At 44.5% G+C, this 15,961-nt stretch overlaps 2 protein-coding genes across 2 annotated transcripts in view; both read right to left on the bottom strand.

Annotated features, from left to right (window-relative positions):
- The window catches only part of LOC142312897 (uncharacterized), a 148,041-nt gene that overhangs the window by 19,071 nt on the left and 113,009 nt on the right, over positions 1 to 15,961 (bottom strand). Inside the window, exons 13-14 of the mRNA XM_075351883.1 lie at positions 12,600 to 12,602; positions 6,840 to 7,461 (exon numbers count right to left, since the gene is read on the bottom strand). Coding sequence (XP_075207998.1) covers positions 6,840 to 7,461; positions 12,600 to 12,602 — 625 coding nt within the window. The remainder of the gene's footprint in view (positions 1 to 6,839; positions 7,462 to 12,599; positions 12,603 to 15,961) is intronic.
- LOC142310547 (oocyte zinc finger protein XlCOF29-like) lies at positions 11,556 to 12,588 on the bottom strand. Its single transcript, XM_075348067.1, has 3 exons — positions 12,544 to 12,588; positions 11,913 to 12,062; positions 11,556 to 11,783 (listed from the first exon to the last, which is right to left on the bottom strand). Exons 1-3 carry the CDS (start codon positions 12,586 to 12,588, stop codon positions 11,556 to 11,558), a joined length of 423 nt encoding a protein of 140 aa, XP_075204182.1.

Genomic DNA, 15,961 nt, shown 5'->3' with positions numbered 1-15,961 from the left:
CAGAGCCGCTTGTGTGTGTGAAGCAGAGCCGCTTGTGTGTGTGAAGCAGAGCCGCTTGTGTGTGTGAAGCAGAGCCGCTTGTGTGTATGGAGCAGAGCCGCTTGTGTGTATGGAGCAGAGCCGCTTGTGTGTATGGAGCAGAGCCGCTTGTGTGTATGGAGCAGAGCCGCTTGTGTGTATGGAGCAGAGCCGCTTGTGTGTATGGAGCAGAGCCGCTTGTGTGTATGGAGCAGAACCGCTTGTGTGTATGGAGCAGAGCCGCTTGTGTGTATGGAGCAGAGCCGCTTGTGTGTATGGAGCAGAGCCGCTTGTGTGTATGGAGCAGAGCCGCTTGTGTGTATGGAGCAGAGCCGCTTGTGTGTATGGAGCAGAGCCGCGTGTGTGTACGATGTGTATGGAGCAGAGCCGCGTGTGTGTATGGAGCAGAGCCGCTTATGTGTATGGAGCAGAGCCGCGTGTGTGTATGGAGCAGAGCCGCGTTTGTGTACAATGTGTACGGAGCAGAGCCGCGTGTGTGTACGGAGCAGAGCCGCGTTTGTGTACAATGTGTACGGAGCAGAGCCGCGTGTGTGTACGAGGTGTACGGGGCAGAGCCGTGTGTGTACGATGTGTATGGAGCAGACCCGTATGTGTATGGAGTAGAGCCATGTGTGTACGAGGTATATGGAGCAGAGCCGCGTGTGTGTACGATGTGTATGGAGCAGACCCATATGTGCATGGAGCAGACCCATATGTGCATGGAGCAGACCCATATGTGCATGGAGCAGAGCCGTGTGTGTATGAGGTGTATGGAGCAGAGCCGTGTGTGTATGAGGTGTATGGAGCAGAGCCGTGTGTGTATGAGGTGTATGGAGCAGAGCCGCGTGTGTGTACAATGTGTATGGAGCAGAGCCGCGTGTGTGTACAATGTACAAATTCTCCTTGATATAATCGCACATAGCAAGGGTCTCTGCCTGAGGCCCCCTTCACACGTCCGTGAAAAAACACGCACGTGTGTTACGTCCATTTTTCGGGTCTGTTTTCCGTTTTTGTGTCCGTGTGCCATCTGTGTGAATGCCGTATGCTAGCCGTGTGTGCGTGTTGGTTGTCCGTTTATGCGTGAGAGAAATAACTGACATGTGTATGTGTTGTCCGTGTGAATTTATGCGTGTTTGTGATGCACAATGTCGTAGCTATATACCCGCTGACAGCAGACAGAGTCGCGCGTAGAGAATGACCTGGGGTGAACTTCACCCGACTTCATTGTCATACCGCGGCTCTGTCTGTGTCGCGTCCTGATTAGCGGTCACCCGTGAAGGACTCACCGGTGACCGCTAATCACCAGAGTGACTGAATGGAGTACCCCTCTCGCATACTCACCATTCCCCGATCACCGGCGCGGCGCTGCACGGCTGTTCTCTAAACTCCGGTCGCTTTTCCTCTTTTGAAAAAGCCGGCCGCTCATTAAACAATCTCGTATTCCCTGCTTTCCCCGCCCACCGGCGCCTATGATTGGTTGCAGTTAGACACGCCCCCACGCTGATTGACAGCTGTCTCACTGCCACCAATCACAGCCACCGGGGGCGGGACTATACTGTGCAGTTAAAAAAATAAATAAATAATTAAAAAAAAAAGGACGTGCGGTCCCACCCCATTTTGATACCAGACAGGGTAAAGTCACACGGCTGAAGGCTGGTATTCTCAGGATGGGGGGGTCCACGTTATGGGGAGCCCCCCAGCCTAACAATATCAGCCAGCAGCCGCCCAGAATGGCCGCATCCATTAGATGCGACTGTTCTGGGACTCTACCCCGCTCTTCCCGATTGGCCCTGGTGCGTTGGCAATCGGGGTAATAAGGAGTTAATTGCAGCCCATAGCTGCCACTAAATCCTAGATTAATCATGTCAGGCGTCTCCCCGAGGTATCTTCCATGATTAATCTGTAGCTTACAGTTAAAAAACACACACACCCGAAAAATCCTTTATTAGAAATAAAAAACACAAACACATTCCCTCATTACCAATTTATTAACCCCAACAAAGCCCTCCATGTCCGGCGTAATCCACGGACCTCCAGCGTCGCATCCAGCTCTACTGCATGAAGGTGACAGGAGCAGCAGAGTACACCGCCGCTCCTGTCAGCTCCACACAGCAAATGAGGTGAGTAGCGCGATCAGCTGAGCTGTCACTGAGGTTAATCGCGGCCACCACTGGATCCAGCGGTGGCCGCGGGTAACCATCCTGTCCATGTCCCATCCTGGTCCCCTATTGTGCCATTCCACACACGTACAAACACGTACAAACGCACACAAACACACACAAGCACGCACAAACACACGCAAGCACGCACAAACACACATATTATGCTGACCTTACCTTCCGTTCCATCACCGGCCTCATGGATCTTGTAGTTCGCCAGTACAGGATGTGTATCGGGTAACCATCGCGACGATGGAGGAACTTCCGCTGCCAGAGCGCTGACGTCAAAGGCAGGAGCCGCTGCCTTTGAGTAGTGGCTGACAGCGGAAGGGAAGTTCCTCCCTTGTCGCGATGGTTACTGAATACACATCCTGTAGTGGCAAACTACAAGATCCATGAGGCCAGCAATGGAACGGAAGGTAAGGTGAGCATAATATGTGTGTGTTTGTGCATGCTTGTGTGTGTTTGTGCAGACTGTAAGAGCGGGTTAGAGTGCAGTGGATGTACTGAACCGGAAGTGTGTGCGATGAGTATTTTGCTCGTACGGCAAAGCTTGCTCGTAAACTGAGTTACAAATTTACAGCAAGCTTTGCTCGTTAAGCGAAGTTCCACTGTATACTGCTTCTTGTATTCACTCGTTCACTCACATATCGCAATCGGATGACAAGGTGCTAAGTAAACCTCCAAAGTCAGTTCAAATTACTTGATATCACAACTCGCAATTTTGTTAGGCCACCTAGACGGCTTCCCTAAGTTACACACTAGTAGACAGCAAACCCAGCTTTCCAAAGCATCTGACAGGAGTACTGCTTGCACTTTGGCGTACACAAGGTAACAAAACCAGACTTTTCATCTTTGAGGTTTGTGGGTACATTTAAAGCAACAAAAAGCAACTGTTTTAATTTTACATTTTATATATGAAAAAAGTACAGTGCTTACAAAAATGACAAAAAGATTAAATAAATGACATGCAAACAAGGCAAAAAAAGCACCAAAATAAGAGACATACATACAATTTTACAGCTTGGATGTGTGAGATTTCCTAACAGAGAAGACATCACAAAAATTTGGACAGATCTACAGTGCCTTGTAAAAGTATTCACCCCCTGGGCTTTTTACCTATGTTGTTACATTACATCCTGTGTCTAAATATTTTTGTAATCCAATTTTTCTGTGATGCATCAGCACTAAATAGTCTAAGCTGGAGAAGTGAAGTAAGAAAAATATAAGCAAAAATTACATTTATTGAATAAAATAAATAAAAATTGGAATGACAATATGTATTCACCACTTTTGCGATTAAACCCCTAAATATTTCTGGTGCAAGCAATTACCTTCAGAAGTCACATGATTAGTGAAAGGAAGTCCACCTGTGTGCAATCTAAGTGCCCCAGGGTCTGTTAGTATATATACACCTTTTCTGAAAGGCTACAGAGGCTGCAACACCATTAAGCAAGAGGCACCACTAACCAACCATTACCATGAAGAGCAAGGATATCTCCAAACAAGTCAGAGACAAAGTTGTTGAGAAAAATAAGTCAGGGTTGGGTGGTAAACAAATATCCCAATCTCTGATGATCATCCGAAGCACCATCAAATTCATTATCATCAAATGGGAAGAACATGGGAACACAACCTATCTGCCAAGAGAGGGTTGCCCACCAAAACTCTCAGCCTGGGAAAGAGTGCATTAATCAGAGAGACGTCACAGAGACCTAAAGGTAACCCTGAAGGAGCTGCAGAGACTGGAGTATCTGTCCAAATGACCAAAATAACCTGTATACTCCATAGAGCTGGCCTTTATGGAAGAGTTGCCAGAAAAAAAGCCTTTACTTAAGCTTGCTTTACACGTTGCAATTTCGCATACGATATTGTATGCGATTTGCAACGCCCCCATCGTATGTGTAGCACGTTCAATTTGTTGAACGTGCCGCACAAACGATTAACCCCCGTCACACGTACTTACCTTCCATACAACCTCAATGTGGGCGGCAAACGTCCACTTCCTGGAGTGGGAGGGACGTTCGGCGTCACATCGACGTCACGCGGCAGCTGGCCAATAGAAGCGGAGGGGCGGAGCTGAGCGGGACGTAAGCATCCCGCCCACCTCCTTCCTTCTGCATTGTGGGCCGGGAGCCGCAGGACGTAGGTAAGATCTGTTCATTGTTCCCGGGGTGTCACACACTGCAATGTGTGCTACCCCGGGTACGATGAACAATCTGACGTGCAATTCTAGAAAAAGGTATGATGTGTATGCGATGAACGTTTTAACGTTCAATCGCAATCGCACGTACCTGTCACACACTGCAATGTAACTTACGATGCCGGATGTGCGTCACTTACGACGTGACCCTGCCGACACATTGTAAGGCTACTTTCACACATCCGGCTGTAGCAGTGCGGCGCTCTGCTGAAAAAATGAAAGTTTGTTTTTTTTGCCGCCGGTTTCGTTTTTTCCAGCATTGACTTGCATTGGCGCCGCATGGGCTTGCGTTCCATCCGGTTTTTGCCGGATGCGGCAGATTTAGCCAATGCGGCAGCCGAATGGAACGTTCCCTGGCACGTTTTTTGCTCCGGCAAAAAAAAACGCATCGCGCCGCATTCGGCTGCTGCGGCGCATTTTTCAATGCATGCCTATGGACGCCGAATGCGGCGCAATGCGGCAAACACCGCATCCAGCCGCCGCATCCGGTGTTTTCCACTGTGCATGCTCAGTAGCGTGCCGCAACCGGAAAAAAACGGACGGGCCGCATGTAAAAACTTATGCAAAGGATGCGGTGTTTTCGCCACATCCGTTGCATAGGTTTCACAGCCGGATTGAGCCGCAGTGCTCAAACCGGATGTGTGAAAGTAGCCTTAGATACATTGCAGTGTGTAAAGCAGGCTTTAGAGCCAAAAATTGGAAAGTTCGTTTTGATTTTTCCACAAGACATGTGTGAGACTCACAAAATGTATGGAGGAAGGTGCTGTGGTCAGATAATGCCAAAACAACACAGCTCATCTCCCCAAGAACAACATCCCATAATGAAACATGGTGTTGGCAGCATCAAGCTGTGGTAATGTTTTTTGACAACATAGAAAGGGAAAGTGGTCCGAGTCGAGGGGAAGATGGATGGTGCGAAATACAGGGATATTCTTGAGCAACACCTGTTTCAGTCTGTCAGTGCTTTCAGACTAGGACGGAGATTCATTTAAAGCATACTTCTAAAGCAACACCTGAGTGTTTTAAGGGGTAACGTGTAAATGTATTGGAGTAGCCTAGTCAAAGCTCAAACTTTAATCTAATTGAGAATCTGTGGTCAAACTTAAAGATTGCTGTCCACCAGAGAAAACCATCTAACTTGAAAGAGTTGAAGCAGTTTTGTTTTGAGGAATAAGCAAAACTCCAAGTAGCAAGAAGTAGAAAGCTCATAGAGACTTAAGTGGGCTTTACACGCTACGATATCGTTAATGTTTTATCGTCGGGGTCACGTTGTTAGTGACGCACATCCGGCGTCATTAACGATATCGCAGCGTGTGACACTGACCAGCGACCTTAAGCGACCTCAAAAATGGTGAAAATCGTTCACCATGGAGAGGTCGTCCCAAACTCAAAAATCGGTAAGGGTTGTTTTTCCGTTGTGGTTCGTCGCTCCTGCGGCAGCACACATCGCTGTGTGTGACACCGCAGGAGCGAGGAACGTCTCCTTACCTGCCGCAATGCGGAAGGAAGTGGTGGGCGGGATGTTTACATCATGCTCAGCTCCGCCCCTCCGCTTTGATTGGCCGGCCGCTTAGTGACGTCGCGGTGACGTCGCTGTGATGCCGAACGTCCCTCCCCCTTGAGGGAGGGATTGTTCGGCAGTCACAGCAACGCCGCCGACCAGGTAAGTACGTGTGACGCTGCCGTAGCGATAATGTTCGCTACGGCAGCGATCACAAACAATCGCATGCGCGACGGGGGCGGGTACTTACACGCTCGATATCGCTAGAAATTGCTAGCGATATCGCTACCGTGTAAAGCCCCCTTTATCCAAAGTGACTTGCAGGTTTAATTGCCACAAAAGGTTGGCTCTACAAAGTACTGAATTTAGGGGGGTGAATAGTTATGCACACTGACATTTTCAATTATTTTGTTCTATTTGTTATTTGCTTCACAATAAAAAGAAAACCAAATGTTCACAGCTGTAGGCATGTTCTTTACATAAACTGACAGTAAAATTCATGGTTGTGAGGTGGCAAAACACGAAAAATGCCAAGGGGGTGAATACTTTTGTAATGCACTGTAGAATTCTGAGTTTCTTCTAGGTCTGACAATGATTTCTGGATGAGTAATTTTCATGGATCCCATCCACACCTTTTCTCCTGATCAACTTAGAAGAGAAAGGCTAATTGCAAGTAAAAATGGGTGCAGCACATAATTCTAATTTGTATTTTTTTTCCCACACACTCTAATCCATAATCCAATCCATAATGATATTGTAATAAGCCTTTTATGGTGATTGCAAACAGTTTACTGCTTTAAATTGCTTTCCGATCTTCCTGACACACAACTTTACTTGACTATAACTGGTAAATGTTCTGTTTCACTACCTGTCAATAACAAATCTGTATCAAAAAGAAAATGGTTCTCTACTGTGTGATTTCTTTGATGTCTATCAAGATGTGATCTTTGCAAAAAACATTTTCCACATTCTGAACATGAAAAAAGCTTCTCCCCTGTGTGGATTTTCTGATGTCTAACAAGATGTGATCTCTGGTTAAAACATTTCCCACATTCTGAACATGTAAATGGTTTCTCCCCTGTGTGAATTCTCCGATGTATAATAAGCTGAGATTTCCCATTAAAACATTTCCCACACTCTGAACATGAAAATGGTTTCTCCCCTGTGTGAATTCTCTGATGTATAACAAGATGTGATTTATTCTTGAAACATTTCTCACATTCTGAACATGAAAATGGCTTCTCCCCTGTGTGATTTCTCTGATGTATAACAAGTTGTGATTTTTCTGTATAACGTATCCCACATTCTGAACATGAATATGGCTTCTCCCCTGTATGGATTCTCTGATGTATAACAAGATGTGCTTTCTTCTTGAAACATTTTCCACATTCTGAGCAAGAAAATGGCTTCTCCCCTGAGTGAATTTTCATATGCGCAACAAGACTCGATTTCTCTGTAAAACATTTCCCACATTCTAAACAAGAAAATGGCTTCTCTCCAGTGTGAATTCTTTGATGTCTAACAAGATGTGATTTCTTGGTAAAGCATGACCCACATTCTGAACATGAAAATGGCTTCTCCTTGTGAATTGTCTGATGTTTAGCAAAATATGATTTTAGGTTAAAACGTTCCACACCATCTGAGAATGAAAATGGCTTCTCATCAGTGTGAACTCCATAAATGTCAACTTCCTTCCTTTCATTTTTCTTAACATTCTGTGCTGCATCAAAAAATAGGAACTGCTGAAAAGCATCAGATGATAGATCTTCGCTGTATGCAATAGATGGTATATCTTCTTTAAAATCTGCATACATCGCATGTCCCTTTAAGCTTCTGAAGCAGTCATCTGCCAAGAATAAAACAGAGTTGAGCCTAGTGATATTGGAATGTTAGTGTTAACCTAACACTAAGGTTTTTTTTCCTACTGTTATGTCTGTCAGAGGCAACAAACTCAAAAACAACGCTTTGAAAAGTTCATGTTTTGCTGTGCTTTTCATCAATCTTTTCAAATGAACTTCTCAGTAGAGACTCATATAGGTACCAATAAATCATTTGTATCTATTTCATGCACTCTCTAACATCTAGAATCTCTTTAGAGGAAACCAGTCAGCTGATACATACTGCCCTATCCACAGGTAGTGTGTATCAGATATTATCTGCTTGATTTCAGCCATACATGTTTGCCTTTCACATGTTATTTACCTCTAAGCTATGTTTTTTTCTAAAACGCTATATCATACAGTCAGTGTCTGATACATGCTGCCTGATCCACAGGCAACTTGTATCAGATGTCAGGTTCCATTTAAGGCAAATTCACACACATGTCAGCAAAATTGTCTATTTTGCACTCATTGACTTATAGTAGATGAGTCTGATCCAGAATATGGTCCCTTGTCAGTCAACTCTTATGCATAGGCCGAAACCTGTGAATTGTTAAATTCAAGATCAAAATTGTAATGGGAATGAAAGAATAAGACTGAACCTTTATTTCTCATTCACTTTCCATCCTTTGGGTCCTTGTTCCTGAGTGCCCTGTCTTGAGTATGGTTTAACAATTTCTGGTACTAAAATGCAGAAGCTGAAAACATCATGAATGGAGAAAAGGAGACTGGACTGGCGCCACTTATAGATAAAAACCTTTATGTTTTCCTTCTTGTTACTCACTTCTCTTCCACCAGTATGGCTCCACATTTTTTGGTGGCAAAATACAGGAGCCATACCACATCAACTGGGCAAGGGAGGAAGTAAACAACATACAGACATTACAGTACGGAATAGCAAATAATTCTTTCTTTGAGGGAAACTAAAATTAAAAACAGGCATGCAAATATTTTACCTCACAAAAAGAATCAGCCATGATCCCGTTCTGTAGTTGTTTTCACACTCTTTTACGCAGTGGCGTAACTAGAGTTCAATGGGCCCAGGTGCAAAATTTGGATGCTGGTCGGATGTATGTATATGTATGTATAACTTTAGCATTATAAAACCCTATAAAGACATATGAGTTGCCCATTATGTAGTAATGTCCTCATCCTGTTCAAACGTACCCCATCCCTGGCTTCTTCCTGGTAAATATGTCCCCCATCGTGGTATATATGCCCCCATCCGTGTATATATGTCCCCCTCCTGGTATATGTCCTAATCCTCGTATATATGTCCTAATCCTGGGCCCCTCCTGGTATATATAAATAAATAGGAGAAATTCAGTTCACCCCTCTTCACTCCTGATCACACCACCGGCGCACGGAAACACCCTGACCCGGGCGGGAAATCACAAGAAAAGAAGAAAATTCCAGCGTCTCCAGGAGAATAGTAGAGTAAAAATAGATTCTTTTATTTAATCTTTAAAATCATCCATCATAGGCACAAAAAACAGGCACAAGCAGGCAGGACAGAGGAGCTTTTCCTACGCTTTTCGGCCTGTTCAGATCTTAGTCATGGAATGAACTAAGACCTGAACAGGTCGAAACGCGTAGGAAAAGCTCCTCTGTCCTGCCTGTGCCTCTTTTTTGTACCTATGATGGATGATTTTAAAGATTAAATAATCTATTTTTACTCTACTATTCTCCTGAAGATGCTGGAATTTTCTTCTCCTGGTATATATGTCTCCTCCTGGTATATAAGTCGCCCTCCTGGAATACATATCCCTTTTTTGGTTTATTTGTCCTTCTTCTGGGTCCCTCCTGGTATATATGACCCCCTCCTGGTAAATATGTCTCTGTTCTGTTTATCGCAAAAATAAAAAAAATTGTACTCACCTTCCCCAGCTCTCACATTGCATGACTGCCTTCTCTGTAGCCAGCCCACAGCTGACATTGGCGTTTCTGCTATAGCAATGCATGACATCACTATCATGCTGCAACCTCAGTCACGGGGACGCCAATGTCAGCTGCCGGAGTTGGCAGGCCCCCTTCAGCCTGGTCATGAACCCTGCGACTGTGATTGTTCCGTCTATGATTTTGCATCCTCCCCTACCCAGGACTTTCCTCCCCACAGGAATAGATGAATTTAAAGAGCAACCGTCACTTTTTATTCACCTCCAAGGCTGATCCTTTCAAAATTCCCAATTTAGGGATAAAATCTACATTAAATGAAGATAAACTTTCCCTACACTGACAAAGGAGATGACAGTTGTTACTGATAAGAGTCCATGTAGAAAGAAGGAAAGAGGACGAGGGAGGGCTCTGCCTCTAGTTCCTTCCTCCTCCCTTCTGCGTAGAAACATCTCATTAGAAATTATCATCTTCTATATCATAAAATGGAAAGTCTGTCTTCACCGAATACAGATTTTACCCTGAACTGAGAATTTGGAGAGTAAAAGATCAGTCCCAGGGGAAAAAGAAATGGAATTTTCTAATTAAGTGTATTACAAACTTTCTAATTTACACATGTACCATGGATTTATGACATAAAAACAAAAAACAACAGTTCCTCTACAGTATGGCAGGTGTGTCAGCCAACAATAGGGCAAGCAGACTAGTGGAATGGATTTTGGTATGGCCAATAAATAGATATTTAAAAGGGATAAAGTGGTATCCTATGTTAATCTTTCTAAAAACCTTTGTGCAGGTGTTTTAAGTATTTTGAAATTTATAGGATCAGGTATGAAAAGCTTGGCAGAAATTGGTTGAGGAATACTCGGGCTCTATGATTAGCCTGTCTCGATGGTGATTTAGTAATGGATGCGAGATGTGATCGTTATGGCCAAACAAGTTCTTTTCCTTAACCACTTAATTTACATGAGCTTGTGTGTCTAATAAAAATTAATCTGATTAAAAAATAAATATCACTACAGACATTTCCAGAGTCCTTAACCTCTATTTATTAATATTTCATGTCCTCTGCTGTAATTCTACATCTTTTTTTCATCCATCATTAATTATCTTTTTGGCTGATAAAAAAACCTCTTGATATTTTCCTATTTCAACAACTCTCTTGGGGTTTCTGCCTTATTCTGGATCCACAGGTCTGAATTATAGATGAACTCAATGGACATGTGTCTTTCTACCTTAACAAGTCTCTGAATTTAGTGGTCACTACTCACCTGGGTAGTCATATGTAGGAATCTCGACTTTACACCGCTCATCACCCCTCACATATGTCTCTGTAGTATTAATATGGGTCAGATCTTCACTCTGAAACAAATATTGTAAAAGTCACAGACAGATGGAGAAGTCACATCTATGATCAGAGCTAATCCTGCCATCTCCACCATTCTCATTACACAAGTATAAAACATATAATACTGGAGGATAAAACAAGACTGAGCACAAGACCTTCACAGCCGTCTACACATCATAGGGAGATTTCATGTCACCTTCTCTCCATCTACCTGATCATCCTGAGGAACATTGGGATTTTCTTGGTTACAGTCCTGTGGAAGAAGAGGACGGGAACATCTCTCTGGTGTTGTCCTCTCACTGGATAGAACTGGAGGAAACACATACAGGGACTGAATTCATTCTTTACATACAGATAATTATAGGGCGTGTGTATTTAGTCCTGTCTATTACCTGGTGATGTGAGGGGCTGGGGAACCTCCATCATGGCGTCCTTGTACAGATCTTTGTGTCCTTCTAAATACTCCCACTCCTCCATGGAGAAATAGATGGTGACATCCTGACTCCTTATAGGAACCTGACACATACAATGATACCGTCATCCCCCGATCCCTTCATAGCATTACTGTATAATGTCCCAGCATTCCCAGCAGTGTCACCTCTCCAGTCAGCAGCTCAATCATCTTGTAGGTGAGTTCTAGGATCTTCTTCTGGTCATTGATGTCCTCATGTATCAGGGGGTGAGGTGGAGGCCCCGTGATTGGGCTCAGGGGTCTTCCCCATCCCTCAGACACAGGGTCCTGACAGCGATCACTAGAGGTCTTCTTCACTACTGTGTAATCCTGGTTATGGAGAGACACATTAATAAATCTCACTACAGACATTTCCAGAGTCCTCACCTCTCCAGTTCTGTCCATCTGTTATTCCCATAGGTAAGAATGGTGTAATGTGACGTCATCAGTATCTCTCACCTCTCCAGTAATCCGGAAGAGGATCTCTAGAGTGAGGTGTAATATCCTTTTCGTCATCTTGTCTCTGTCTTTATCCATCCTTGATGGGTCAATCAGGAAAATTCTATTATATAGAAGAGCTCCACTGAGAGGATCCGATATTGTAGGGACCTGTACGGGGAATAGATAAGCCAATGTAACATCATTAAGATTCCATCTTTTCTTTTTATGGATTGGAGCAATTGGAGTGGAATATTTTATCAATTCTGAGATTAAAGAAGGTTGTAGCCTCAAAAGAACTCTACAATCAGTCTGGGCCTCAGGGCTGGAAAAAACAAAGACTTGTGCAGAAGATCCCTTCCTTAACCTCCATTTATTGATCTTTCCATTGGTTTATTAGGTCTGCAGAGACTTCACAGGACAATAAATATTTTGTTATGCCAATTATGGTACTATCTATTCAGACATGATTGATTATGTGTCACACTACAAGATGGAGGGGATAGAGGGACGTAGCCCCACTGTTCCCAGAACCAGATTTACCTTGAGAGGGGTGTAACAAAGTGCCTACCCAGTCTTCACCATTTTTAAAACTATGTGGCGTATGAAATGTACTATGCGACTACTAGTTTTTGGCACTCTATCATCTTACATGTGGTTGTCCAGAGGAAGGAGTCTGATTGACTCGGAAACACATTGACATTAAACCCCCTTTCATTTCAGCTTCTCAATCTCCTTTATTGCGATAAGAACCTAAGGCACTTTGTGTTCTACTAATGAGAAATGACACAGGGAAAAAGTATTGAACACACTTTACTGAATACTTGGTACAAAAGCTTTTGTTGGTGATGACAGCATCAAGATGTCACCTGTATGGAGAAACTAGATACATGTATTGCTCAGGTGTGATTTTGACCCATTCTTCCACACAAACACTTTTCCAATCCTGGAAGTGCCATGAGTTCCGTCTATGATCCCTGAGCTTTAGTTCCTTTTATAATTTTTTCTATTGGATTCAGGTCAGGTGATTTGCTGGGCCATTCTAACAGCTTTATTTTCTTCCTTTGAAACTAGTTGGTAGTTTCTTTGGCTGTGTGTTTGGGATCATTTTCTTGCTGAAATGTCCACCCTTGTTTCATCTTCATCATCCTGGTACTTGGTAGCAGATTTTTATCAAGAATGTCTTGGTACTGTGAGAATACAATATATATTTTTATGTGCTTTTCTACTGTGAGAATACAATATATTTTTCTACATACTTTTCTATAACCAAGTATTCTTTTCTATATGAGTAACAAAATACCGTAAGCATGTGTACACTGAAGTCTGCCGTTGATGTCTAATACAAGGAACAGAAAGAAGATGTTGATAATGATGACTGGCTGCAGCTGAACTATGACTAGTGAGCTACGTGACAGGGACCCTGCGAGTTATGGTGGGTTCAAAAACAAGAGGGGCTGGAGAGGAAATCCCAAATATGGACAAACATCACAGGCTTTCTGCATATCCTTTTAATATACCAATGGCATACTTAGGAATTTCACTAAAAGATAAACCCACTATTGCTCTATAAAAAGGCTTGTAACAATAAAGCACGTGAAATGCACCTTCTTTTCACTAACAAAGGAATTTATACCAGCTATCTCTGTGTGGTCTGAATTTCTTCTGTTGGCGCTCAATGACCTTGATTTGAGATTCAGCATACATTCACTAGAAGGAGATTTCCCAAAACTGTGGCATTCTCCTTAACAGTACATTTGTCCATGTATCCTTCCTTCAATTATATGAAGTTTGCCAGTGCCGTAAAAACAGCCACCATGATGTTTCCACCTCTAAACTTCACTGTTTGTATGGTGTTTTCGGGTTGATTTGCCTTCAATTATGGTGTGTATTATGACATCCAAAGAGTACAATTTTGGTCTCTTGTGACCAGAGACTGTATTCTCCTAGCATTTCACATCTTTGTCTAAAACTTTGAACCTGCTTATTGTCAGCAATGGAGTCTTGCATGGTGAGCATGCATACAGACCACTGAGGTTGAGTGCATTACTTATTGTTTTCTAAGAAACAATATTACCTGCTGATTCCAGGTCTTTCTGTAGCTCTTCACAGGTGGTTCTTTGCTCTTGGGCAACTCTTATGATAATTGTTTTCACTCTTCTGTCTGAAATCTTGTGAGCAGCCGGTTTATAGTGAAATTATGTTCTTCCACTTTTGAATTATGGCCCCAACAGTACTAACTGGAGCCTTCAGTAGTTTCGAAATTCTGTAACCAATTCTCTCAATATGTTTTGCAACAATAAGGTTGCGAAGGTCTTGAAACAGCTCACTGGTTTTACCCATCATGAAATGTTTCTTGTGTGGCACATTTCTAATAATACCTTTTCATAGGACAGTACTTGAATCAACTGATATTATTTTTCACTAAGTGGCATGATTGCTTTCTAGTTATTGATAGATTTCAATTGGTGTCCTCACTTTTCAGGGCTTTTGGCACCTCTATTTCTTCATGTGCTCAATACTTATTTCCTGTGTCATTATTACACATAACTCAACCTATCCAAGCCACACAGGCAAAGCAATCAAACCATAGATGTCCACACACAAGTAATACATACACATATAAGATTACGTTATAGCTGAGCACAGACGAAATAAAAGGCCCCACTTAGTACATCTGAAGCAGATAGACACTGACCCACTGTATCTGATGTCATGGTGGGGTTAAGGTAGAACAGAGCCCACAATGTAGCTAAAAGCCTGCCATAAGGCGGACACTATCTCTGGTAAAGAAGAGGTTAATGCCCCCTGCCCCAGTAATGGGGAATCTCCACATACCTCCTCCTGCAGAGCCGCACACTAGATATATGGCTGCTCTGTGCTTACAGGACCTGTGATGATGTCACATGGAGGGGAGGAGTCAGGGGTCACATGGTCAGCTCCTCAGTGTATGCAGGACTCTGCTGTGCTGGGTGTCATGGGGCTGGATGAGGGGAAGGTTATGTGTGGGGTCAGGAGGGGTTTACAGTGTGGATGTAGCAGAGCTGTGTGTGTACGAGGTGTACGGAGCAGAGCCGTGTGTCTACGAGGTGTACGGAGCAGAGTCGTGTGTGTACGAGGTGTACGGTGCAGAGCCGTGTGTGTATGACGTGTGCAGAGCGGAGCCGTGTGTGTACGAGGTGTACGGAGCCGCGTGTGTACGAGGTGTACGACGCAGAGCCGCGTGTGTACGAGGTGTACGACGCAGAGCCGTGTGTGTACGAGGTGTACGGAGCAGAGCCGTGTGTGTACGAGGTGTACGGAGCGGAGCCGTGTGTGTACGAGGTGTACGGAGCAGAGCCGTGTGTGTACGAGGTGTACGGAGCAGAGCCGTGTGTGTACGAGGTGTACGGAGCAGAGCCGTGTGTGTACGAGGTGTACGGAGCAGAGCCGTGTGTGTACGAGGTGTACGGAGCAGAGCCGTGTGTGTACGGAGCAGAGCCGTGTGTGTACGAGGTGTACGGAGCAGAGCCGTGTGTGTACGAGGTGTACGGAGCAGTGCCGTGTGTGTACGAGGTGTACGGTGCAGAGCCGTGTGTGTACGAGGTGTACGGAGCGGAGCCGTGTGTGTACGAGGTGTACGGAGCCGTGTGTGTACGAGGTGTACGACGCAGAGCCGCGTGTGTACGAGGTGTACGGAGCAGAGCTGTGTGTGTACGAGGCGTACGGTGCAGAGCCATGTGTGTACGAGGTGTACGGAGCAGAGCCGTGTGTGTACGAGGTGTACGGAGCAGAGCCGTGTGTGTACGAGGTGTACGGAGCAGAGCCATGTGTGTACGGAGCAGAGCCGTGTGTGTACGAGGTGTACGGAGCAGAGCCGTGTGTGTACGAGGTGTACGGAGCAGAGCCATGTGTGTACGGAGCAGAGCCGTGTGTGTACGAGGTGTACGGAGCAGAGCCGTGTGTGTACGAGGTGTACAGAACAGAGCCGTGTGTGTACGGAGCAGAGCCGTGTGTGTACGAGGTGTACGGAGCGGAGCCGTGTGTGTACGAGGTGTACGGAGCAGAGCCATGTGTGTATGTGGTGTACG

This window comes from Anomaloglossus baeobatrachus, chromosome 5, assembly GCF_048569485.1.
Source record: "Anomaloglossus baeobatrachus isolate aAnoBae1 chromosome 5, aAnoBae1.hap1, whole genome shotgun sequence".
Taxonomy (NCBI): domain Eukaryota; kingdom Metazoa; phylum Chordata; class Amphibia; order Anura; family Aromobatidae; genus Anomaloglossus; species Anomaloglossus baeobatrachus.
The sequence above is the reverse complement of the archived record's forward strand: the minus strand, read 5'-3'. Positions and strand labels throughout refer to the sequence as shown.